Source organism: Xyrauchen texanus, chromosome 34, assembly GCF_025860055.1.
Source record: "Xyrauchen texanus isolate HMW12.3.18 chromosome 34, RBS_HiC_50CHRs, whole genome shotgun sequence".
Lineage (NCBI taxonomy): Eukaryota > Metazoa > Chordata > Actinopteri > Cypriniformes > Catostomidae > Xyrauchen > Xyrauchen texanus.
The window spans coordinates 4,298,668-4,326,442 of NC_068309.1; the positions used below are offsets into that span (position 1 = coordinate 4,298,668).

Here is a 27,775-nt window from a genome sequence, read left to right on the forward strand (position 1 = left end):
TTTTTGTGCTACTGTCTCTTTAAGATGAATTGCTTATGTTGTATCATTCCTCATCCACTTATGTGATGTCTATTTATCGTAAAATATTTAAATAAATTAAAAAAATATATTTTACTGTAAGATAATATAGATAGCTATAACATAGATGTCATATTTAATTTAATAAAAACTGAAATGAGGCTGTGAGGGATGAAGTACAGAGATATATTTAAGAATTTCTCTATTATGTAAAATTGAAATTAATGCAATTGTTTTTGTATGTATATTTGGAGATGGGAGATATTTTGTTACATAATATGTTTGTATATATTTTGTAAAAAACTGAAATGTAATTATTTTGAGTAATGTGAAATAATATTAAAGGTGCTTTAAGTGATTTTAGCCATTCTAGAATTTCCCCAAGATGAGCTGTTGGATTAGCCACACCCCCTTTTCCCCAAACCCTGCACTCCAAAGATATATAATGAGCTTTATTGAGACAGACATCATGCAGAAACGGTTGTTAAAACAACAGCAGCAAAATAGCGCCCTCAAATGGCAACTGTTATGAACAACATGGCATTAAAATGGCATTAAGCCTCAATAATTAGCTGCAACTATAATACTGTGAGAACACGCAACATGATTGACAGGCAGAACGCGACATTGTCCACGGCACGCTGACACATATTTGTTTGCCGTTTACGAAGACCGGTGAGATATCTCAGGACACTTATTACAATAATATCCTCAAGGGAGTGGTAACATTTTTGCATACCTTTCAATGAAAATAATAAAATTGCTTACAGCACCTTTAATATAATTTGTTCCTTTTAAATATGGGTAGGTCTGTTTACAAGATATGTACAATTATATGTACAGTGCTGTGAAAAAGTATTTGCCCCACCCTGATTTCTTTTGTTTTTGTGTATCTCTCTAAAACAAAATCTAACATAAAACAAAGGCAAACTGAGTAAACACAAAATACAGTTTTTAAATGATAATGTTATTTATTGAAGCAAAAAAGTTCTCCAATACCAACTGGGCCTGGTTTATGCATCTGGTTTATGCAGCAAGACTAGTAAGGAGTAAAGGTGGCACAACAAGCTATTGGGGAGGGGAGGGGGGGGGGGGGGCAGAAAGTTTTTCACATGGGTGATATAGGTGTTGGATAACTTTTTTGCTTAAAAAACTGTATTTTGAGTGTACTCAGGTTGCCTTTGTTTTATGTTATATCTCGTTTGAAGGTCTAAAACAATTTAATATGAAAAATAAAAAAAAATAGTGAGGTGCGAATACTTTTTCACAGCACTGTATATTATATATTGTGTTTACAGAGGTGTGTCTGAGGTACAGTACCTTTTTAAACATGATGAGCGAGATGACAGCTGACGCTGTGAACAGAGCAGCGATCAGGATCATTATGATGCCCACAGGAACACTTTTGTTCAGTGCAGTCAACGCTGAGATCCAGCCACTACACACACACACACACACACACACACACACACACACACACACACACACACACACACACACACACACACACACACACACACAACACATCAGTCTTCATCAATTTAACATGCTGTTATACTGTCACAATGTAAAACCTTACGTGTGTACATCATTTGATATTTAAAGGTGAAGTGTGTAACTTTTTGGATGATAAAATACATTCTTCTATTCCAACTTATTATGTCAGCTATAAGTAAGCCAAGTAGGAAGGTTGATTTTCCAGAACAATATAAAAACTGTGGCTCAGTGCATTTAATTAGAGCATTCTGACCAGCCCAACGTTACATTAGACATTGACAGGTATTGGCTCAAACAATGGAGGGCTCCAGACTAAAAACTGAGGGTGTGAAGGTTAGCAGTGCTAATCAGAGTCACTTTCTCATCGAGTCATCCGTCAGTGTCCGTCACTGGGAGAGAGAGTCTGTTTTTCGGACTTCTTTATAATTAAACGTCCCGCATTATGTACCACTTTTTCTTCTTCTGGTAATTATTGATTGGGAGGTCTGCCTCTGATCCATCCGGGGAGGCATGGCTGTCGTCCATTAGTGGGTGGAGGAGTGGCCGAGGACCAAGCTACGGCATATCGGAGAACCGGCGAGTAAGTGCTTTTTTCTCTCTCTCTCTCTCTCCCACTGTCGCTCCGTGTTGGCCTTTCCATCTCTTTTTAAAATGTTTAGTTAATTTGGCACGATCGCCGTGTAGGTGCCACACCTTTTCCCTCCCCTTGTCCCCTCCCTCATCCAGGTAGACGGGGATGACCTGCTGGCAGACGGTGCGGAAGGCCCGCCCCTCCCCAGGGAAAGAGGGGCACGTCATGCCGGGGGCTCCACGGTGGAGGGCGGGGCTGGGTCGTGATTCCGCACACTTGGCCCCTAATCGGGCTAATCAAGCAAAAACAGCCTTTTAGCTCCTTAACGTTTCAGTTTAGGAGCCAATAATGTTTTTAGTCTGGAGCCCTGCAATATCATGGCAGTTCAGTTTAGGGCAGATTGGGGAAGTGTTCAAAAATGTTTATTTTTGCAATTCCGTTTTGGTGCCGCTGGTGCAGCAGAAATGCCACACTTCAGCTTTAAATGCTCATTAATCAGCAAAATCTTGTTTTACTTCAAATCTAATACTGTCAAGAGGTTTGTGTGAGGGTTAGGTTTAGGGCTAAAGTAAATATTATTAACAGTATGAAATCCATTGCATCTACAAGAGGTCCTCATTAATTAAGTTTGTAAAGGGTGTTCTTACCTGGCTCCCCAACCTGCAATCCCGATGGCTTGCAACACGTGCACACCAAACTGGCAGATATACACGAAAAAGAATACAAAGAACCTAAAAGAACTGTCACTCCTTCAGAGAGAGAAAGAGAGAGACCAATTACAATCAGAATTCTCAACAAAAATGTTTGTTTGTGTGTGTGTGTGTGTATGTACAGTATGTGTGTGTGTATGTATGTACAGTATGTGTGTGTGTGTATGTATGTACAGTATATGTGTGTGTATACAGTATGTGTGTGTGTGTAGGAATGTACAGTATGTGTGTGTGTATACAGTATGTGTGTGTGTGTGTGTGTGTGTATGTACAGTATGTGTGTGTGTATGTACAGTATGTATGTGTGTGTATGTGTATTTATGTACAGTATGTGTGTGTATGTGTATTTATGTACAGTATGTGTGTGTGTATGTACAGTATGTGTGTGTGTATGTGTATTTATGTACAGTGTGTGCGTGTGTATACAGTATGTGTGTGTGTGTGTATGTACAGTTTGTGTGTATACAGTATGTTTGTGTATGTACAGTGTGTGTGTGTACAGTATGTGTGTGTATGTACAGTGTGTGTGTGTACAGTATGTGTGTGTGTATACAGAATGTGTATGTGTGTGTGTATGTACAGTGTGTGCGTGTGTATGTACAGTATGTGTGTATACAGTATGTGTGTGTATACAGTGTGTGTGTGTGTACAGTATGTGTGTGTACAGTGTGTGTGTATGTACAATATGTGTGTGTGTGCAGTATATGTGTATGTACAGTATGTGTGTGTGCGTGTACAGTATATGTGTGTATGTATCTGTGTGTGTACAGTATGTGTGTGCGTATACAGTATGTATGTGTGTGTGTGTACAGTATGTGCATGTACAGTATGTGTGTGTGTATGTACAGTGTATGTACAGTGTGTGTGTATACAGTGTGTGTGTGTGAGAGAGAGTGTAACTGTGTATGTACAGTATGTGTGTGTATACAGTGTGTGTGTGTACAGTATGTGTGTGTACAGTGTGTGTGTATGTACAATATGTGTGTGTGTGTGCAGTATATGTGTGTGCGTGTACAGTATATGTGTGCGTATACAGTATGTATGTGTGTGCGTGTACAGTATGTGCATGTACAGTATGTGTGTGTGTATGTACAGTGTATGTACAGTGTGTGTGTATACAGTGTGTGTGTGTGAGAGAGAGTGTAACTGTGTATGTACAGTATGTGTGTGTACCTGAATGCTCCATACAGGGGTCTGTACCAGCAGACAAATGAACAGGGTGTGAAGAGCATGAACCAGAGCATAGCCAACCCAAAATCCACTCCCCTCGTCGCATCAACACAGAACCACGCCAGACAGCCGAATATATTCGTAAACAGCGTCCCCGTGTGGACTGCAAGAAAATGACATGAGAAAATTAAGAAACACATCATCAATTGTTTTATTCTTGAGCACAAAATTACATTGAGGGTGTCTCCAGACAATTAGCTGGTTTGATTTGTTTTCCAAAACAGCCCAAAATTGTGTTAATAAAATTCACATGTCAGCAAATTGTGCCCTCATTGGTCAAAAAGTTTGTGCGCTGTTTTGGGGTTTTACTCGTTCAACGTTGTACCAGTTTAAATGATACAGAGGCAAGAAAAAGTATGTGATCCCTTTGGATTTACCTGCATTTATGTATAAATTTGTCTTAAAATCTGGTTTGATCTTCATCTAAGTTACAATAATGAACAAACACAATCTATACTGTAGCTACTCTCCCTAGAAGTGGCCGTCCAGCCAAGATGACTCAAAAGTCACACCACAGAACACTCTGAAGGACAACAGAGAGCAATCTCTGAACTGAAATAAGCCTAAACGCACCTCTAAACACAGAGACAAGGTGCGACTTAACTTTTCAGTGCATAAAACAATAAGCCACATAATATACTAAACTAAGAATAATGCAGGACTTTATGCTATTTAGTTATGGAATAGTACGAATAAGTGTTATTAATGCACGATTCAGAATATATAATATAATGCATAATAATATAATTGAGCCTCTGAGACATTGTTTACATTTTTCACTAATCATTTCTACTTGTCTTCTCATTTTCAGACCAAATCTGTCAAGCAACCTTAAAGGGATGGTTTACCCATAAATTAATATTCTGTCATCATTGAAACATCATTGTTCTACATTTGTGAGACTTTCAATCTTCTCTGCAACCCAAAACAAGGTGTTGTTAGCAGAATGTTAGGGACTGCCATTCAGTCATTATTCACTTTCACACATGAGAAAAGATGCATTGGAAGTGAATGGTGACTGAGGCTAATAGAGTTGGAATATGGCATGAGTCGTAGCACAAGCAATACTTTATAATACTTGAACGGTGCTTTTCTGTATATCTTGGCACTTAACGACATTAGTTCCAATTATGAAAAGAGCAATCAAGACATTCTTTAAAATTAGATTAATTGTCAAACAAATAATTGCGATTATGACGATTTACTGTCTCTTTAAGGCTTTTACGATTAATTGTCATATAAATTGTAAATGTTTCTTAAGCAGCGTTTATGCTTCATATTCATACACGTTAAGTCATTTTTACATATTTAACTTCAAATATATAAAACAAATAATAAAATATCAACATATGATTTCCTTTTAAGTCTTATAAAACTTATGAATGATTAATGTTTTAAATATAAAATTACACTATATTATATTATGCAATAGTAAGATATTTCTGTCCTAATTTCTTCACTTTCACACGCTATGTTAATGCTCTTTGATTAAACCCACAAGTTCTTATTTCTCATGAAGCAAAACCTTTTGAGATTTCACTTCATCATTTTATCAGTCCACAGAAATGGAGTAAGTGTGTGTCGTCTCTGTGTCTCTGCATGTCCCTAACACTGCGTATATGAACCTGTTATGACCAGGAACATTTGCTATTACATGATTGTTTAAAGTGAAGCCAGAGTGCTTTGCGTTCACTATTAAAGTTCACATTTGTTTGTTCAGATTTCTGGAGTTTGGCGCAATATATTCTCTTAAAATTCACTTTTTGGGGATTCAAATGTGATTGGAATTTGAAGTGCACAATAATTGTGGTTCTCTTAAATAACCGCGAACAGACGATTATTTAATCGCGACAGGCCTGTCTAAAAAAAAATATAAAATATTCAGATTAAAAGACATGAGGGTGAGCAAATGATGACAGAACTGTCATTTTCAGGTACACTTTCATTTAACCCTTTAAGCTCGGATGGGCTTGTGTGAAAAAATAATTATCGTCAGAATATTAATAACTACATTCTTTTCCAATACAAATGAGATATCATTTGAAAGCTTAGAAGCTCTTCTTTTCAATGCATGCAGACATCATTAACAAAACTGAACAAGTGCTTTGAAATTTGCAGACAAATCAGAAGGGGTCCAATCAGTAAAAACATCAAACTCATCAAATAGTCATGTGTCATATGTTGTTAGAAAGCTCTCAAAGAGTAGAAAACAACCAGCCTATTTGTTTTACTCGGACAAAAATATAGCGAGTAATAGCACAAAAGAACATAAAATATCACATATCAATACACAAGGTAATCTGATGCACAGATCATTAGATAATCCACATGAAGCACAATGTTGCATATGTCCACCAGGAGATGGCGCCAAATACATGACACAGACTCAATGATGACTCAAATGGCACAGAATGAAATGAAATCAAATCAATCACTTTATTGTCACACTACCATGTACACAAGTGCAACAGTAGGTGAAAGTCTTGTGTGCAGTTCCGAGCAACATAGCAGTCATGACAGTGACGAGACTTATACCAATTACAATAACAACATATTTACACAACACAATTTACATATCAGATGTATACATACATTGTATAATAATATACAATGTACAGTAAACAATACACACAATATAGACTACACATACAATAAAAAATATATATATATACAGTAGTTGTATTGAGGAGAATATAATTATGACAGTCCAGTGTGAGATAATAGATTAATAAAGTGCGGTGCTGATATAGTGATCGTGAGAGATCAAGTGATCAATAGTCTGATTGCTTGGGGGAAGAAGCTGTCATGAAGTCGGCTGGTGCGGGTCCTGATGCTGCGATACCGCCTGCCTGATGGTAGCAGTGAGAGCAGCCCATGACTCGGGTGGCTGGAGTCTCTGATGATCCTCCGAGCTTTTTTTCCACACACCGCCTGGTATTTATGTCCTGGAGGGAGGGAAGCTCACCTCCGATGATGTGTCTGGCAGTTCGCACAACACTTTGCAGGTCTTTGCGGTTGTGGGCGGTGCTATTGCCAGAGCAGGCGGTGATGCAGCCAGTCAGGATGCTCTCTACAGTGCAGGTGTTGAACCGTGTGAGGATGTGGTGGTTCATTCCAAACTTCCTCAGCCGTCTCAGGAAGAAGAGGCGCTGGTGAGCCTTCTTCACAACGGCCTGAGTGTGGACGGACCATGTGAGTTCCTCAGTGATATGGACACAGAGGAACTTGAAGCTCCTGACTCTCTCCACCGGTGCTCCATTAATGGTGATGGGGCTGTGTTCTCTGTCTTTCCTCCTGAAGTCCATCACAAGCTCCGTTTGACGTTGAGGGAGAGGTTGTGCTCTTGACACCAGTGTGTCAGAGTGTGCACCTCCTCTCTGTAGGCCGTTTTATCATTGTCAGTGATCAGACCTACCACCGTCGTATCGTCAGCAACTTAATGATGGCATTGGAGCTATGTGTTGCCACACAGTCATGTGTGTATAGGGAATACCGGAGTGGGCTGAGAACACAGCCCTGCGGGGCTCCAGTGTTGCGGGGTCAGTGATGAGGAGATGTTGCTGCCCATTCTAACCACCTGACGTCTGCCTGACAGGAAGTCCAGGATCCAGCTGCACAGCGAGCTGTTTAAGCCCAGAGCCCGGAGTTTCTTCAAGCTTGGAGGGAATTATGGTGTTGAATGCTGAGCTGTAGCCTACAAACAGCATTCTCACATATGTGTTCCTTTTTTCCAGGTGGGAGAGAGCAGTGTGTATTGTAGACTGCAATGGCATCATCAGTGGAGCAGTTGTTGCAGTAGGCAAACTGCAATGGGTCCAGAGAAGTGGGCAGCACAGAGCAGATGTGATCTCTGATTAACCTCTCAAAGCATTTGCTGATGATGGGAGTCAGAGTAACAGGACGCCAGTCATTTAGGCAAGTGATTTTGGCTTGCTTCGGTACAGGCACAATGGTGGATGTTTTGAAGCATGTGGGGACTACAGACAGGGAGAGGGACAGGTTGAAAATGTCAGTAAAAACACCAGCCAGTTGGTTCGAGCACGCTCTGATGACGCGGCCCGGAATGCCCTCTGGACCCGCGGCTTTACGGATGTTCACCCGTCGGAAGGATCGGGTTACATCCGCAACAGAGACAGAGAGTGAACCAACCTTTGTAGCGACAGCCGCGAGGGCGGTGTTATTGTCCTTGAAACGAGCATAAAATGTATTAAGCTCATCCGGGAGAGAGGCAGCGGTGTTCACGGTGGAGTCTTTATTCCCTTTGTAGTCCGTGAAGATGTTAATTCCCTGCCACATACTTCTAGAGTCGGTGGTGTTGAACTGTCCTTCAATTTTGTGCCTGTACTGGCGTTTGGCAGCTCTGATAGTGTTACAGAGGGCATAACTGGCTTGTCTGAAACTCATTCTGTGAAATCTCATTACTAAAATCATGTCTCCATGCTAAGCAAGTGGTTGCTTTTTCATTTGTCATCCGGGTTGTGACAGATCTGGGGAAAACTGCATTTTCCTACTATGCTCTTTAGACATGGAATAATCTACAGAAAGATCTCAAATTAAACATTTATAATTATATTGATGAATTTAAGGGCATCATAAAGAATATGGCGATGTTGATGTTTATCGGTTACATTTTAATATGTTGTGAGTTTGTATGGCTGCTACCTTGGCCGGGTCTCTCTGAGATTTTTGATCTCAATGGGACTTCCTGGCTTTAGTCATTGTTGTGTTTGCATGTGTAATTAGTTCTTATGTACAATTATTGTGTTTTACTTGTTTGGAGAGGCTTTTGGACACATGGAGATGTTTCTGGACACTATGATAAACTATTTTTGTAATGCTATAAATTTTGATTGCTTTGTTTCATCAACACAAAATATTTCTCAGATACAGTTGGCATGATTGGGAACAAAACAAAAGCAGTTTTTCAGAGCCACCTTATTCACACCCTGACATATATAATGTCAAATAAGAAAAAGAAGAATTTTGTTTGTGATATGTAGCAGTTTCTTACACCGAGAGTCTCAGCATGCATCATAATCTATATAATTAAAAATGATGTTTTTTTTACAATGATACCAAACACTTGACCCTCCTTGTTTACTTACATTTTTTGTTGAGTTATAAGCCTTACATTTTGGGTATGCCACTGAAACAGGAAATCTTTAAAAACACCTTCAGAGCATATACGGTTAAAGGAAGAAAAGTATAAACATATAAAAGACAGAGTTTCTCAAAGATAATCACTTTGAGGAATGTAAAGAAAAAGATTGATTAGAGGAACTGGTTTGAGGTTTTCCATTTCTCAGAATTACAAATATGTCAGGTATCCTCCCTCTCTCTTCTTGTCCAATTCCCTCCCAAATTCCTGGACAACAACATCAGGCAAACTTTAAGCACCAGTCACATGATAGCTCCATCACATGACACACGGTGCATATGCCCAGTCCTCTTCTGTACCATGTGACTCTGGTCGCCACCCACAGAGTACTGCAGCAAATAGTCTGAAACTCCTCAAGTAGAACTGACTGAAGTTTCCAAAGAGAAAAAAATAGCTGGAGGCTATTTAATAGACATTTCCCAAGTGTGACTCCTCAATTACACAAACTTAACACAACACCTCTTCCAGAAAGTAAGACAAAAACAGACACAACAGGGCAAGACCAGATGTGTACTCAACAGTACAATTAAAAACTGTGAATGTGAGTAATAACTAATGCTAACTAATACTAAAATTATTTACATTTTAAATGTTTTTATATAAGATTAGCTTAGATTTTATAAGATAAAAATTAAGAATGTTCTACATTGAATAATTTAGTTTAAGCATGAACTTATACTCAATTTATACTCAATTCAAACATGTCAAAATAATGATTGAAAACAGCTCTGGTCTGTTGAGGCGTGGACTCCACTAGACTTCTGAAGGTGTCCTGTGGTATCTGGCACCAAGACGTTAGCAGCAGATACTTTAAGTCCTGTGAGGTGCAGCCTCCATGGATCGGACTTGTTGGTCCAGCATATACCATAGATGCTTTGATTGAGATCTGGGGAATTTGGAGGCCAAGTCAACACCATGAACTCTTTGTCAAGTTCCTCGAACCATTCCTGATCAATTTTTGCAGTGTGGCAGGGTGCATTATCCTGCTAAAAGAGGACACTGCCATCAGGGAATACTGTTGCCATTAAAGGGTGTACGTGGTCTGCAATAATCTTTAGGTAGGTAGTACGTGTCAAAGTAACATCCACATGAATGCCAGCACCCAAGGATTCCCAGAAGAACATTGCCCAGAGCATCACACTGCCTCTTCCGGCCTGCCTTCTTCCTATGGTGCATCCTACTGCCATCTCGTCCCCATGTAAACGACGCACATGCACCCAGCCATCCACATGATCCCAAAGAAAACATTATTCATCAGACCAGACCACCTTCTTCCATTGCTCCATGGCCTAGTTCTGACGCTCACATGCCCATTGTAGGCGATTTCGGCAGTGGACAGGGGTCAGCATGGGCACTCTGACCAGTCTGCAGCTACAAAGCCCCATACGCAGCAAGCTGCAATACACATTTCTATCATGGTCAGAATTACGTTTTTCAGCAATATGTGCTACAGTAGTTCTTCTGTGGGATCGGACCAGACAGGCAAGCCTTCGCTTCCCATGTGTATCAATGAGCCATGGGCGCCCACGAACATGTCACCGGTTCACAAGTTGTCCTTCCTTGGATCCATTTTGGTAGGTATTAAAGACTGCATACTGGGAACACCCCACAAGACCTGCCATTTTGGAGACCCAGTCGTCTAGCCATAACAATTTGGCCCTTGTCAAAGTCCCGTTCAGATCCTTACGCTTGCCCATTTTTCCTGCTTCCAACACATGAAGCACTGTTCACTTGCTGCCTAATATATCCCACCCCTTGACAGATGCCTTTGTAACGAGATAATAAATGTTATTCACTTCACCTGTCAGTGGTTTTAATGTTGCTGATGATCAGTGCAATTAGTTTAAGGGTGAAGGGACACCGACTCATCATTCACAGTGTGTCATGGGAGTGGGCGGTCGCACCGAGGCAAGTTTCGTGGGTTTCGTTTGCTGGGGTTCTCTGATTGGTGGATATATCACTACTGTACCATGGGTAATGTAGTTGTTTACCATGAATTCCGCTATCAAACAAGTTGAAATAATGCAGAAGGATGCTTTCAATCAGGCGCGAGCTGCAGTGCTGCTCTCCTGCACCATCATTAGTGTTTAATGTGATCTCATATTAAGTTAAATTACATCAAATGACAATTCGACAACAGAAATGTGTCAATTTGTTTATTGTCGACGTAGGCGATAAAGTTGTCTAATTGGGGCCCTGGGTAGCTCAGTGGTAAAGATGCTGGCTACCACCCCTGGAGTTTGCGAGTTCGAATCCCAGGGTGTGCTGAGTGACTCCAGCCAGGTCTCATAAGCAACCAATTTGGCCCGGTTGCTAGGGAGGGTCGAGTCACAAGGGGTAACCTCCTCGTGATCGCTATAATGTGGTTCGCTCTCGGAGGGGGCCGTGGGGAGTTGTGCGTAGATTTCCGCGGTGGATGGCGTGAAGCCACCACATGCGCTATGTCTCCGCGGTAACCCGCTCAACAAGCCACGTGATAAGATTGGGTTGACGGTCTCAGACGCGGAGGCAACTGAGATTCGTCATTACGCCAGTCATTACGCCACCACGAGGACTTGCCCCCCCCCAAATAATCTACTTGTTTCAGCCATAATTCAGAAAGTATTCAGATCCCTTAATTTTTTTCACATTTTGCTGTCACATTGACATGCTAAATTATTTAAAATATGACAATATTTTTTTCCCGCATCAATCTACACTCGATACGCCATAATGACAAAGCAAAAAACTGATTTTTGATAACTTAGCAAATTTATTCACAAGAAATTACTTAAACACATTGACATAAGTATTCAGACCCTTAACTCAGTACTTAGTTGAAGCACCTTTGGCAGAGATTACAGCCTAAAGACTTTTTGGATATGATGCCACAAGATTTGCACATCTGGATTTGGGGATTTTCTACCATTCTTCCCTGCAGATCCTCTCAAGCTCTGTCAGGTTGGATGGGGACCGTCGGTGGACAGCTATTTTCAGGTCTCTCCAGAGATGTTGGATTGGGTTCAAGTCCGGCCTCTGGCTGGGCCACTCAAGGACATTCACAGAGATGTCCCGTAGCCACTCCTTTGTTAAATTGGCTGTGTGCTTGGGGTCGTTGTCACTTCGCCCCAGTCTGAAGTCCTGAGCGCTCTAGACCAGATTTTCATTAAGGATATCTCTGTATTTATCTGCGTACAGCTTTCCTTCAACCCTGAGTAGTCCCCAGTCCCTGCTGCTGAAAAACACCCCCACAGCATGATGCCACCACCACCATGCTTCACCATTGGGATGGTATTGAGCAGGTGATGAGTGGTGCCTGGTTTCCTCCAGACATGATGCTTGAAATTGAGGCCAAACAGTTCAATCTTCATTTCATCAGATCAGAAAATCTTGTTTCTCACAGTCTGAGAGTCCTTTAGGTACTTTATGTCTCTTGCACTTGAGGACAGGCTTCCGTCTGGCCACTCTGCCATAAAGCCCAGATCGGTGGAGTGTTGCCGTGATGGTCGTCCTTCTGCAAGTTTCTCCCGTCTCCACACGTGATCTCTGGAGCTCAACCAGAGTGACCATCGGGTTCTTAATCACCTCTCTTACCAAGGCCGTTCTCGCTGATTGCTCAGTCTGGCCGGGCGTCCAGCTCTAGAAAAGTCCTGGTTGTTCCAAACTTCCATCTAAGAATCTGAGGTCACTGTGCTCTTGGGAACCTTCAATGCAACCAAAATGTTTTTGTAGCCTTCCCCAGATCTGTGCCTCGACACAATCCTATCTCTGAGCTCTGCAGGCAGTTCCTTTGACCTCATGGCTTGGTTTTTGCTCTGATATGCATTTTCAGCTGTGAGACCTTATATAGACAGGTGTGTGACTCCAAATCATGTCCAATCAATTGAATTTGCCACAGGTCGACTCCAATCAAAGTGTAGGAACATCTCAAAGATGATCCAGAGAAATGGGATGCACCGGAGCTTTTTTTTCTAGTAAGGCTCAGGAAGTATTGTTGAAACAAGGAATTACAAGGCTGCATTTGATTGATTTAGTTAGATCTAATTAAGGAATGCAAACAGGAAAGTGTTCGAGTGCCAGACAAAAGCTCAGTGTGTTTGTCACTGACAACAGCAGGCAGTAGAAAAGACCAACTGATCTTCTTGAAGCACAAAATGATGCAGGATTTGAGGCTCTGAAATTATATCTAATAAAAATCAAATTCCACTATTTCAACACAAGACACACTACCTCAGCTGATTGGTTCAAAATAATCTTTTGTTAGGTTGCTGGTGTGATGTGATTGGTGAAAAGTTACTCACACATCCAGAGATAGTACATGATCTTGATGGTTTTCTGAAACTCCACAGGAATGTCCACTGCTATGTCATGATAAAAACACGGACCCACCGGAAACTTCTCAGGAAGAGGCGGCCAGTTGTTTTTCCTCCCTTAAGAGATGAAAACAAACATGAAAAAAGAAAGAGGTGGATGATGACAAAAGTTGGCAACTCTTAGCTCTATAACTTACTGCCATCACATCACTGCACTGTCAGAATACAACTGAGGACAACTGACACAGAATGGAATTATGGGTAGTTTAAGTGCATAAACAAAAATGTATATTACATTAAATATATATTTTTATATCATATTTATTATATTATTTATACTGGCGGCCAAAAGTTTGTAATAATGTTCAGATTTTGCTGTTTCGGAAGGAAATTGGTTCTTTAATTCACCAAAGTGGCATTCAGCTGATCGCAAGTATATTCAGGACATTACTGATGTAAACAGCACCATCACTATTTGAAAAAAATCATTTTTGATCAAATCTAGACAGCAGCATCACTCAAACACCTTATCCTGGAGTAATCATGCTAAATCGCTGATTTGATACAAGAAAATCACTCGCCATTATATCAAACACAGCTGAAATCTATTTGGTTTGTTAAATGAAGCTTAACATCGTCTTTGTGTTTGTTTTTGAGTTGCCACAGTGTGCAATAGAATGACATGTCTTACGTTCAATATTAGGTCAAAAAGGTCAATCATTGTTTTGAGGAATGAAGGCGATACAGTGCTTGAAATTGCTAAAAACTGAAGATTTTAAAGTTGTGCACTACAGTCTTCAAAGATAAAGCACAACTGGCTCTAACAAGGACAGAAAGAGATGTGGAGGACCAGATGTGCAACTAAACAAGAGGATAAGTACATCAGAGTCTCTAGTTTGAGAAATAAACGCCTCACATGTCCTCCGCTGACAGCTTCATTGAATTCTACCCGCTACACCAGTTTCATGTACAACAGTAAAGAGAAGACTCAGGAGGTCTTATGGGAAGAATTGCAAAGAAAAAGACACTTTTGTAACAGAAAAACAAAAAGAAAAGGTTTGAGTGGGCAAAGAAACACAGACATTGGACAACAGATCATTGGAAAAAAATGTTACGGATCTAAACTCCATTGAGCTTTTGTGGGATCAGCTAGATTGTAAGGTGCGTGAGAAGTGCCCAAGACAAGACAGACACATCTATGGCAAGTGCTACAGGAGGAAGTGTGGGGTCAAAGGTCACCTGAGTATCTGGACAAACTGACAGCAAGAATAACAAGGATCTGCAAAGCTGTCATCGCTGCACATGGAGGATTTTTAGATGAGAACTCTTTGAAGTAGTTTGAGAAGTTTATTGTAATAGTATTTTTTCATGATATTAATGTCCTAAATATACATTGTGATCAGTTAAATGCCACTTTGGTGAATAAAAGTACCAATTTCTTTCCATAAGAGCAAAATCTCTACATTATACCAAACATTTGGCTGCCAGTGTGTGTGTGTGTATATATATATATATATATTCTCTTTAAGTATAATGGTTTATTCTGCCTCGTTCTATCCTGTCATGCCCGAATTTCAGATTTATGTGCCCCTCAATATCATGTAAAAACTATGCCAATCAGGTAACCTCTATGTGGGTGGTTCTTGGCTAAAATAAGCTGCAGTGTGGAGCAGACTTCATTTTCTGTGAGACTAATAACTCACCTCCTGATGCGCTGAGCGACTGCATCTCTCTCTCCCTGCGGTCCAGCTCAGCGGCTTTCCTCTCCAGTTCCTCCTGTCTCCTCATTAACTCTGCCTGAGCTCGTGACTGATCCTACACACACATATACACACAAACCTGTTATAAACACACAAACACAAAGCAATCCTGCTAACAGTCACATTAGAACAAACTTCCACAGTCAACATTAAACACACACACATTGAGTTTTGTGTCCAAGGGCTTTTCAGAGAATGTTTACAGACAGAGCTGTCAAAACCGATCACAAACATCCAGAACGGCCATAATCAGGGTCGAGATCACAGCTCTGTCTCTATAGACGGTCTGAACTTTGCTTCTGTCAGACCACAGTGTGAATGAATCTCATTTTATCTCTATCCATCGTCTTGCAAGTCATTACACATTTTAAATTTGATTATAGTCATGTAACATATTACACAACAGATTATGGCAGAGTGCTTGATCTTATACCAAGTGTATAAGGCTAATGTGTTTTTACATACAAGCAAGTACAGTAGGAGATTGGGATGTCAATATTTGTTTTTTTTTAAATAGTTGTCATTAAAAAGTGATCATTAACATTAATACAGCACATGCAAAGGACTTCAAAGACCACATCCACACAAACCTACAGTATATTTTTTTATTTTAAATAAATATAATTACAAATGTGAACATTGGTATTACATTTTCATTTGCTGTATTTAGTGGATTTATGTGAAATATACTTTTATTGTTAATAGTGATGTTTATAGATACATGGCATGCAGTGATATCTGCATAACAATGTTTAGGGCAACAGCTCGGATGATTGCAAAAAATGTGTGCTAAAATTTATTAATCAACTAGAGGTTGACCAATAGTGGATTTTGCTGATATAAATAACTACAGTGGTTGAATAGGCCGATGACTGATTGAGTATTTCTGTAACTGCTGATCTTCTGGGATGTTCACACACACAGTCTCTATAATCTACTCCGAATGGTGCCAAAACAAAAACAAACATCCAATGGGGCAGTTCTGTGGATGGAAACACCTTGTTGAGGCAGATAACCAGATAACCGCTCTATACAATTGTGGCGAGAACAATATCATCATCTCAGAATGAATCACAAGATTAAAACCAACTGCCTAAAATTGTGTAGGTCCCCCTCGTGCCACCAAAACAGTGCCAACCCTCATATCAGAATGCTATACTTGCATTTGTACACCGGGGGAATCCCAGAGTTTTCCGAAAGAGGGAAAACCCCACTAATGTAGTGCAATTCCACTGCAGGCCGCGATGCAAAGTTAAGGAAACAAACACAGCAACAACTCTGGAATATCTGGAAATAATGTTATGGAAAGGAGAATAAAATGGCAAAGTCTTCCTCGAATGCCATGTTTGTTATTTACACAAGCATTGCTGGGAAATTACATGGCTGTGGAAAAAACTGCTTACCGAAAGTGCTGCATGTATACAGGACTAAAGAGTCGCCGCTTTATACTGTGCATATAAATGCGAACACTACTATATTGCAATAAGTTGCTTTCTAGTGTCCATATAAACATAGTTAGTGAAAGTGCCCCTCCCCCAATATCATCTGCTACTGACTTACAATATTAAGTAGCAAACAAATCAGGATTTTGTAGGCCAATTTAAACTAAAAGCAACTGGCTATTTAAAAAGGACCTATCCAAATACCTCAATGCATGCTAGAAAATTGCATTTGTCCAACCATTGCATGGGGCCTTTAAGTACTTTATTGTTACTGAAAATTTTTACTTCCATTTTATGCTTGAGAAAAGAATGACTTTTTAGTCTAATTCTGAAGATAAGGCAGAGTGACAATGATCTTTCAGCCTTTTGTACGTCCATGTAATTTCTGACCAGAAACATCAGACTTGTATCGTGTACATTTTACACTGTGTACTCGTTACTGCAGCGTCCCAGTTATGACAGATTATCATCTTCAGAATCACTCTGTTGATGCATACTGTCCTGCAGAGCACTTTTTTCTGGGTCATTTTAAGGGCTCAGAATTCCCCGGGTACCAGGCTTTCCCTGAAGGCACCATCATGTAACACGAGCAGCTTAATCAAGCCACTGGGCAAAAAGTCCTTTAACAAGCCTTCTGTTGAAACCCTGAGGTTAAACTCAAACTGATGCCCAAGGCAGATATAATTAAAATAATTTATCTCCATATTTTTCAGATTTTTAACAATATTCAATATGGTTGTTTGTTCAACTTTGGGGGACTTTTAAGTCCTGATGGTTGATTTTTATTAAAACTTTTTGTTATTTGAAAGTCACATTAAAACTGAATTGGAAAGTTTTTATTAGGCCGTCAACTTTATTTGTGGTACATTTTAAATGCCTTTTATGTATAGATTTCACTGTTTTAGCCTTGTCCAAGACCTTCCATTTTCAAACTATGAAAACACTTTATAAAAATACACATTAATGCCACAGACTAGGTACAGAGCCCCTAAGAACTTTTTTCTGAAATAGATTTGCATTGCCTGACAATAATTTAGCATTCCCTCGCAATAGGTTTTGCGTTCCCTCGCAATAAGTTTAGCTTTCCTCGCAATAAGTTTAGTGTTCCATTGCAATAATTTTTGTATTCCATAGCAATAAGTTTAGCTTTCCTCGCAAGAGTTTAGCGTTCCCTCGCAATAAGTATAGCATTCCATAGCAATCATTTTAGCATTCCCTCGCAATAATTTAGCATTCCCTCGCAATATGTTTTTCGTTCCCTAGCAATAAGTTTAGCGTTCCCTCGCAATAAGTATAGCATTCCATAGCAATAATTTTTGCATTCCCTCGCAAGAGTTTAGCATTCCCTCGCAATATGTTTTTCGTTCCCTAGCAATAAGTTTAGCGTTCCCTCGCAATAAGTTTAGCGTTCCCTCGCAATAAGTTTTTAATTCCCTAGCAATACGTTTTTAATTCCCTAGCAATAAGTTTAGCTTTCCTCGCAAGAGTTTAGCGTTCCCTCGCAAGAGTTTAGCGCTCCCTTTCAATTTGTTTTGTGTGCCCTTGCAATATATTTACCATGATTTTACAACAGCAACCATATTTTAACCATTATATTTGTAGTGACACCATAGTGATACAGTTTTTTACGATTGCTTACATATTAAAAGTTTATGCATTTACTAATGTTGCTACTAAGTAGGTGCTACTAATATTGTAGTCTATAGTAACCATAGTTTTTTGGCAGAAAACATGTTTTTTTAAAGTAATCTCTAAGTAACCATAATTGTTATAGCCTAACCTTTTTTTACGTTCCTTCCCAATAGTTTGCTTTTCCTCGCAATAAGTTTAGCCTTCCTGCGCAAGTTAAAATATGCAAAACATTACATCTCTCGCAATAGTTTGCGTTCCCTCCCAATAGTTTGTGTTCCAAAAACGTATTGCGAGGGAACGCAAGCCTTATTGCAAGTGAACGCAAACTATTTAGAGGGAACACAAAAGTTATTGCAATAAGTTTAGCGTTCCCTCACAAGTTAAACTATGCAAAACACTACAAAACCCTCACAATAGGTTCCGCGCGCTCTCGCAGTAGTTTGAATTCACTCGCAATAATTTGATTCACTCGCCAGGGAACACAAACTATTGTGAGGGAAAGCAAAAGGTATTGTGAGGGAACTCAAAATGTATATGGAGAGAACACAAAACTATTGCGAGGGAATGCAAAACTACTGCGAGGGAACGGCAAAATGTATTGCGAGGTAACTCAAAACTTATTTGGAGGGAACACAAAACTTATTGCAAGGACATGCTAAATTATTTCAGAAAATATTCCTGCCCTTTCCTCTCATGGGCTCCCTATTTAGGAAACTTAATCGCCCAAATAAAAAGTGCATTAAAATAATTGTGACATTCACAATATAGTTTACATTAATACAGGTGGCAAAATCATTGCAAATATATCATGGATTTTAAATAAATTGCCCAGCCCTAGTACATGCTACGATAACGGTGTCAGACCTGGGCATTGCCCAATAACAGCAGGTTCACAAATGCCCTTTTCAGAAAAATCTGGCTGTCCTCACTCACAGCGTCTGACATCATAAAAGAAAGCCTGAGTGACTGAGTGAGTCATCTCATACACACTGTGTGTATCTCTGTCTGTCCATATGTCTGTGGAGTGTGGCGTCCCCCGTCCCTCAGGCGCGTTGAATTATACAGTATTACTGCGCTCGTGAGCAGATCGTCTCTACAGGTCTGAGATCTTCTGCCTGCAGGAAGCGTCTGTTGTCCTACTGAGTGGAGATTATTGGGAGATTATGTTAGTATGGGGGTTCAGCACAGGATTTATGTTGTGCTGTCTTCCTTGTAAATCAATGTATATCCCTGACAGTGATGTTTACATCTGGAATTACGAGTCTGGACCCCAGAATAAAGGCAATCTCCAAATGACTATTGTTGTGGTATCAGCCATTTCAGGTTAAGTCTGCATAAGACATGTTAAAACAAAATGAATAGTGGTTGGTTGATTTACATGTCGTCAGATGTCTGTAAGGACGGTTCTTGGACAGACTAAGGAGCAAAGTGGATCAGACTTAATGGTGGTAGTCAAAAGACTGGCTTTGTGAGACTGAGAATAATCTAAGAGTGTAAAAATACCTGTGTCTGTTGAGGTTGAGTGTATGCTGGCGGTTCCTCCGTGGGTTTCATGATGGCCGGCTGTGTGTTGGTTGTAGGTGGGACTACCTTAGGGGCGGAGCCTGGTGGCACCTACAGCAAAACAAAATACGATTGAGATACTATAGTCCCATGACTATACCTCAAAACCTGTTTAACACAATAGTTTTTCATTCCATTCATCAATAGTGACTGAATGAATGAATGAGCTTTTCAGAAACACATGCACACATTTCCCAATCCAGAAAAGAGAGTAATACAAATGCATGTGAAATACCTCAACTTTTCTGCTGTCAGTGTGGGTTGTTCTGGGCACTGAGCCCTGCACTAGTACAGCATCACTCAGTATACCAGACTCACAATGATATTTTTATGTTTGTATGCTTTCTTGTTAGTTTGTATGAGGTCCTCTCTCTCCCCTTGTCTTTGGCAGTTCAAAATAGCATGCTACCATCCTACTCTTGCTATTTCTTCTGTATCTAAATACATGATGAGTAAAAAGTATGTGAACCCTTTGGAATCATTTAATTTTCTGCATGAATTGGTCTTAATGTGATCTAATCTTCATCAAAGTCACATGTATAGACAAACACATTGTGCTTACGCTAACAACACAAAAAAACCTGAACACATCTCACTGAACACATCTCATTAAACATTCACAGTGAATTGGAAAAAGTAAGTGAACCAGGCTGCAATAACCTCAACCAAGTGTTTCCTGTAGCTACGGATAAGACCTAGAGGAATTTTGTGGCGTACTCCATTCAAATAATACAGTCATTATTTACATATCCACACCCGAAGCAGCAAAGCAGCCCCAAATCATGATGCTTCAATTCATAAATTCAACCATTTCATCAGTCCACAAAACATTTTCCCAGTAGCATTGTGGAGTGTCAAGGCAGTCTTTGGCAAACTTCAGGCAAGCAGCAATGATTTTCTTAGAAAGCTGCGGCTTCCTTTACGATGTCCTGCAATGAACACCATGCCTGTTTAATGTTTTCCGTATAGTAGACTCTTGAACAGTGATGTCAACCAGTTCCAATGATTCCTTCAAGTCTTTATCTGTCACTCGGTTCTGTTTTCCCTCATTAAGTATTCTGCGGTGTGCCCTTTTGAGTCATCTTGGCTGGACGGCCACTTCTAGGGAGAGTACCTATAGTACTAAATCACCTCCATTTATAGACAATGTGTTTAACCGTGAACAGATGAATATCTAAGCTCTTCGAGATAACTTTGTAACCCATTCCAGCTTTATGCAGAGCAACAATTCTACATTGTAGGTCTTCCGACTAAATTTGGAATGATGATGATTCAATCATACATCTGAAATTAGCTTTTGTTGACGTCATTAGCCTATGGGGTTCACTTACTTTTTCCACAGCACTGTGAATGTTTAATGGCACGTGTTCAATAAAGACATGAAAGATTATAATTGTTTGTGTGTTGTTAGCTTAAGCACATTGTGTTTGTCTCTACTTTGATGAAGATGAGATCACAGTTTATGAGCAATTAATGCAGAAAACCAGCTAATTCCAAAGGGTTCACATACTTTTTCCACAGCACTGTGAATGTTTAATGGGATGTATTGAAAGAAGTAAAGAAGAAAGCAGAATGTTTTTAGTCATTCACCGGTTTTGTGTCTGTGAAAGGGTTATACTCCTCCAGGCCGGGTGGGGCAGTCCGCACTACTTGCGTCACTGCTGGATCCTGTACAAAGCAAAGAGAATGAAAACATACTTATTCTGCATCCGAATATGCATACTTCTCTACAATATAGTAAGACAAAAACAGTATGCCAATGGAGTAGTATGTCCGAATCAACAACGTCCCCAGATGAAGTATGTCCAAATTATGTTTATACTACTCGCATGTAGACCTAAAAGTATGTACTGTTTGGCCAGCAAATAAATGCTTCCTGCTGGTTCTGCTCACTCCATCCCTCCATATAGTCTTTATTTATTCCACTAGATGACAGCAAGTACTAGAAAAATGCCAATCTGAAATATAGGTTGCACTCTATCACATTTTAGCCCTCACAGATGTGCTCGTCCATAGACATTCAGTCTAATTTTCAGTTCATGCACCACCCATATTGTTTTATCAAACATCTTGGCCTCTGATTGGACAAGAAGCTCAACCTAGGCCTCTGATTGGACTAGAAGCTCAACCTAGGAGTCATTCAAAACATGAGATCCTATATATACTATATATTTCCGATGATTTGTTTAGCATGCTTTTCCTGCTGGTCCGCATATTTTGATCTGGACATCTAGGATTTAACAATGGATTATACACCCAAACAAGCTCACAGACAAGTAAAACATTATAATACAAGTTTTAAATAATAAGTTAAAAGCAAAAATAAAGTTTTTAGCTATTTGGGGCTTACAGCAGCAGTGATCAGAGCATAAAAGAGACATTTGTATTTGTCTTACAGAAATCATATTTCACTTTGTGATTCTTTTGAAAATCTTTCAAACTGTGGTATAACGGCAACAAAATAAACTGCACAGTTGCTTTGTCAAGTTTTAGGTTTGGGAGGTACATTTTACTCATTAAAACCTCCATCTAATATTCACCTTAAAAACCTTGTCTGATTCTGACACCATTTCACTCGCTTTTAGCGCCCCCGCTGGGCATTTCGAGGGGAAACTGCAGCGAAACGTGTAATGATACACACTTTTTCGTTTTTGCAAAAATGTGTCTCCGCCCACATAACGTTCTTGAGATCAGGCTGAAATTACCTTTAATAACATTTTTATTTAACACCGAATAACAGTGGATTTATGAGGGATATATTGTACAAAATGCTCACTAAAGTTAAGAACACGACCTCTTTAGTGAGAGTATTTCAACTTTGGAACATGTCTCTACAACTAAAAGCTTTAACCGTTGCTTTACAATAACCCCCACCATCACACTTGGGTGTAAACAGCAGTAAACAAACTTCCACTTTTCCTCACATGCTTCTGATAAGGGCATGATAATTATGACTAATGTCACAGATATCTAAGAACTCCAGACTGAGCTAAACTAATCTAGATCTCCAGTGTTGCCAGAGTCTGCATCAGATTAAACCAGAAAACAGAAACATGTGCTGAGAAACATCATGCCATGATCTACTGAGGAAATACTACAAACTGTTTCCTGTTTCACAGCCTACAACATCAGAAATATCAGACACAACCTGTAATTTTCTCCTGCCAGATTGCAGTAATTTACACAGAGCAAAAGCTATAAATAGATAAGAGGAGATATCAACCCTGGGTTCACCACAACATTGAGGAAAGAAGAGGATGGGTATATTCTGAACACCATACACTATACTATTTCTGCATGTATACTATACACAGCATACATACAGTATACGATTTTCCAGTGACAAATAAACTGGAACAATATCAACTGTGATTCATTATTTGATCTGTCTGCCAAAAATACATTTTCACACAAATTTGGAGATCAAACAAAAATGTACAACCGGTTGTCATTGAATAATGTCTCTTTGAGGATACATATAAATTAATCTGGACCAATTTGAAAATGCTTTTTCGTTTTTGAAACGCTCCATGTCCTCACTGCCATATTCAAACATTTTCCAAAAGTTGCTTGTCCACATTGAAACGAATGACTGTGTATGCGACAAATCGCCGTTCCATGTACGAGCTGAAATGTGATTGTCCTCATGTTTAGTCGCTGAACAGCAATTCAGAGTAAACTTCATGTCGCCTTAGAAGGAATGGATTGTGAAGGCTGTACAAAGTAACATTTGTCTTTAACAATGCTCTCAAAGTGAATAACAGGCAAAATAATGCTGCTACAATGTGGTTCGCCATCTTGATTGTTTTGGGTTAAATGGACCACATGTCTACGTCACATGACAACAAATACGTTATCGTTTTCAGATATCTCCATCTGTCCTGTCTAGGGATGCACCGATGTATCGGCCAAACATCGGTATCGGCCGATTTTCGCCTTGTTGACTGACATCGGCCTATCGGCAAATACGATGTCATTCACCGATGGCAGTGGCCGAAGTTTATCTGTTTATATGTCTTGTTTATTTGCGGTCGACTTGGACAACAGTTGCCTACCCAGCTGCAGATTCGGAGAAGATCCAACAGGTGGTACTATAATACCACCCACAGCCACTGGCTGGACACGACTCTGGCATGACGTAAGAGGGCAATGGGTGCCGTGCGAACGTGTGGTTTGATTTCAAATAAGTGCAAGAAAATGTTGGTGGTTTGGGAGTATTTTACTGTCCATTCTGTGTTTTCAAAAAGCTCAGTTTTCATTGACAAAAACGCAGTCTCAGTGTGGATAGAAGGCCAAAACGTAGAGAAAAAGATGTATTTTCAAACAAAAACGTATTAGTTTGAACGTAACCTTAATATACTTTCTGTTGTTTACAGTCAACTGTTGATCAAAGTAAAAAAGAAACAATAATTCTAGTCACACATTGCACAAATGAGAAAAACAACCACGCAACTTTTCTCTCGTTAATGTCCGCCCAACTGTAAACACTTGTTTGTGGATCTGCCTGTACTCTTAAAGAGACAGCACCATTTTAGCGCTTGCTATCAATGTAAATGACAATACCGGTTGAAAAGCTAAATATGACAAAATATACACTCACATCCTTTAGCAGGTCAAGTCATACTATATATATATATATATATATGTGTGTGTGAAGATGCCTCTATTCCAGGAATATATTTTTCAGTTTCATGTCGTTTTATTATTAAAAATAAAAATGTATTAGCCAATGTCGATTCTTTCTCCAACGTGTCCATAGAGGGTTATCGTGGATAAATATTTACTGAGTAATACATTATTTTGTAGAGGCTTTGTATATTTCTCAAATCCAAAGAGAGCCACGTGTGTTGCTTATTCTTAGTGTATTTTTAGGCCCTTGAAAATTGTGATTTTGACTATTGTTTTTATGTGAAACAATAGGAGGTACATTTCTAGATTCCACAGAATTCGTTCTTTAGTCTTTTGTTTTGTTGGACAAGACAAGCTTTATACCATGTGACCTACATTTGGTATTCAATCATTTCAGAGGAAGTCACATTGAAAGACCCATACCTCTGTGATTTAAAAAGAGTATTACGATATCTTTAATGCTTCTGGAGTTCTGAGCACTCCAAATTTGGAAACACAACACAGAGTGTATTTTATTGATATACTACTGTTTGACACATTAATCATTGCATCCTGCACAGTCACTTTCAAGGGAAGTCAGTCCACTCGGCGGCCATCTTTGGAAAGCACCTGAGCAGTTCATTTTCTATGGGTACAACAAGTGACATAGATGTACTGCTTCTATTACTAAAATATTTCAGGCTGGTTCAGCTAATGCACATGAACGTTCTCGAGTTGACTGACAGGCGATGTCTGTATCTAAAAGGTGATTGGCAGTTTTTAACTATAAGGCAGAACTTCATTTTCTACATCCACCAAATTGGATGTTACAATTTCTCCCATTCGTTTGAATAAAAGTGGTCCTTCTTAGGCTTAACAGGTTTAGGTAAAACATACTACCTCTTGAATAATAGTAGGCACTATATAGAGCCTATACTAGTATGCAGTTCACTAGTATTAACAAGAGCAGAGGAGCTCCATTAAACTTCTATTTGTCTAGATGAAGACATTTTCTAAGTCTCTGAGAAAGTAAGAAATTAATTTTCCGCACAAGGTCCAAGGAATGTTAACTGAATCACCACACACACACAAACACACACACACACACACACACACACACACACACACACACACACACTAACCAACTCCTTCCCTTGTTTCCATAGCAGCCCCAGTAAGCAGTGCTCAGGTCCTGAGGCGGATCCGTTTCATACGGCTGGAGAACTGTCAGGACTCCAGAGCCATGAATATTTCAGTCTGTATAATGATCAATGTTTAATGGGATAATCTCACACACACACACACACACACACATATATACAAATTTATAGTAGCAGGAAGACATTGTCTCAGAATAATATGGGATCATATACACAGTATGAGAGAGTGATGTTTAATGTCACATATTATAATCACACGTCATGTGATTACCTGTCAAATTAGGCCAAAACATACTTTTTTCAGCATTTCGGTACGTTACGTGCACATAGAACCGCATGTGACACAAATTTCGTCATCAGCACGGGCGGACTGTTAGCATGCAGCCTAGTTTTAGACATGTAGACACTAATTTTTGTGCGCCGTTGACTGTGCTAAATGCGTATCACAAAGCAATCGTAGTGCGCATGCTACTAATGCATCTGAATCTGCTCAAAAAGAGTAGACTTTGAAAACTGAGGCAATCGGCATTGCATGAGACGGAACTGCACGCTTATAAAAGAAGTATACCCTTGCCTTTATGGTGTCTTTGTGACTGATGTAAATCCTAGTGAGCTGCCTACCTAGGCAGCATTTTTGGACATCAAACATTCTGATGCATCCTAGAAATGCCATCATTAATGCTTCATTACAATTTGCATACTAGAGGTTGACCGGTAGTGATTTTGAAGATACCGATAACTAAGGTGATTAAAAAGGCAGATAACTGATTAATCGCCTGATACTTTTAAAATACAGTGTTAAAAAACTTTCTTAACCTTTCCTTACCATGACCAAGAGTCCAAAATGAATAAAATCCCAGATAGTTTATTGTGCAACCAAAATCCCAATAAAAAACAGAAAGAAATTTATATTTGGAGCATTTTGCAGGAATATGCACAAACACAAAATACACTGACTCATTTCAGGACTCTTATTTTGAAATGACGATGTGGCGAGTAGGGTTACTTTTCATGCCCTCGCTTTAATCTAGAACACTTCATTAACAGATTAACCAAATCTGCATTGAAGTGAGAATAAAATATGGATGAATATTGTCGGTCAGTGATTGTTTTTATTTCACATCTAGAAGCCACAGAGAAATAATCGTTGTTATCTTTTCATTAATTACAAACCTGAAATGACCCCGAAGTCATTCTTGAAAAACTGACCCGGACCGAAACTAAGTAAAATTACTTCACCTTCAAAGTGAAGGAAAAGTTTAATTTTATGTAAAAGATTTAGCTTGAATTAGAATGCACATAAATGTGTTTGTGGTATCAAAATGCAGTTTTATAATGTTGCAGTATGACCGATACTGACATACTGTCTTATTAAATAATCAAAAGTATGTACTTTCTTGCAACCAGTGAAGTATTGTGACAGTCAAATTTTGTGAGACAATAGTTTAACCCAAACTGTCAAAATAAACTTCATAAACAACTTTAATTTAATGTCTATCCTCATTCGTTTGCCTTGTAATGTAGCTGCTCGCGTTCAGTGACCCGAATCTAAAGCAGAAAATTGAAGTCCAGCAGTGTGTTTGAGTCTGACCTCCTTAAGCACAGTTTCTTCAGGACTAAAGATGATTTCAGAAAACAAACTGTACTTATAGGATAGATTTGACTGAGACAGATGGCAGAAACCTTATTTTAGAAAGTAACGAGATTACTGCTGAATAGAGCTGGGATGAAAATAGTGAAAATCAAATCAATGCTAACATTACAGCTCCAACTTTTCAGAGCTCAAAGGCAAAAACAAACCCAAAACATTAGACTGGTGTGACATGACTGCTGTTAGGATGAAGAAGATTTCCTAAATGCAGGTTTAATTGACTTGGAATCTCCCTCAGAAGTTCACAAATCACATTAGTTTGTTGGACTTTTGTTCGCATTAAAGGTGAAATGTTTTGGAATTAGATCAAATACATTTGAGCAGGTCTGTACAACACTTCAGCTGCATCCCAATTAGCATTATTGTTGCACAACATATTAAAAATGTACTTTTGTGGTGATGAGAAAACAAATACTTCTGAGCACGCACTAAGACAGTACACCAGTATTAAGGACATCCTAACATCATTTACTTGCTTCTTGA

The 27,775-nt window shown here is 39.4% G+C and overlaps 1 protein-coding gene across 1 annotated transcript in view; it reads right to left on the reverse strand.

Annotated features, from left to right (window-relative positions):
• The window catches only part of LOC127627916 (secretory carrier-associated membrane protein 1-like), a 46,174-nt gene that overhangs the window by 5,878 nt on the left and 12,521 nt on the right, over window positions 1-27,775 (reverse strand). The window contains exons 2-8 of the mRNA XM_052104531.1: window positions 21,464-21,541; window positions 19,814-19,924; window positions 15,180-15,291; window positions 13,465-13,593; window positions 3,970-4,129; window positions 2,734-2,835; window positions 1,339-1,456 (exon numbers count right to left, since the gene is read on the reverse strand). Coding sequence (XP_051960491.1) covers window positions 1,339-1,456; window positions 2,734-2,835; window positions 3,970-4,129; window positions 13,465-13,593; window positions 15,180-15,291; window positions 19,814-19,924; window positions 21,464-21,541 — 810 coding nt within the window. The remainder of the gene's footprint in view (window positions 1-1,338; window positions 1,457-2,733; window positions 2,836-3,969; window positions 4,130-13,464; window positions 13,594-15,179; window positions 15,292-19,813; window positions 19,925-21,463; window positions 21,542-27,775) is intronic.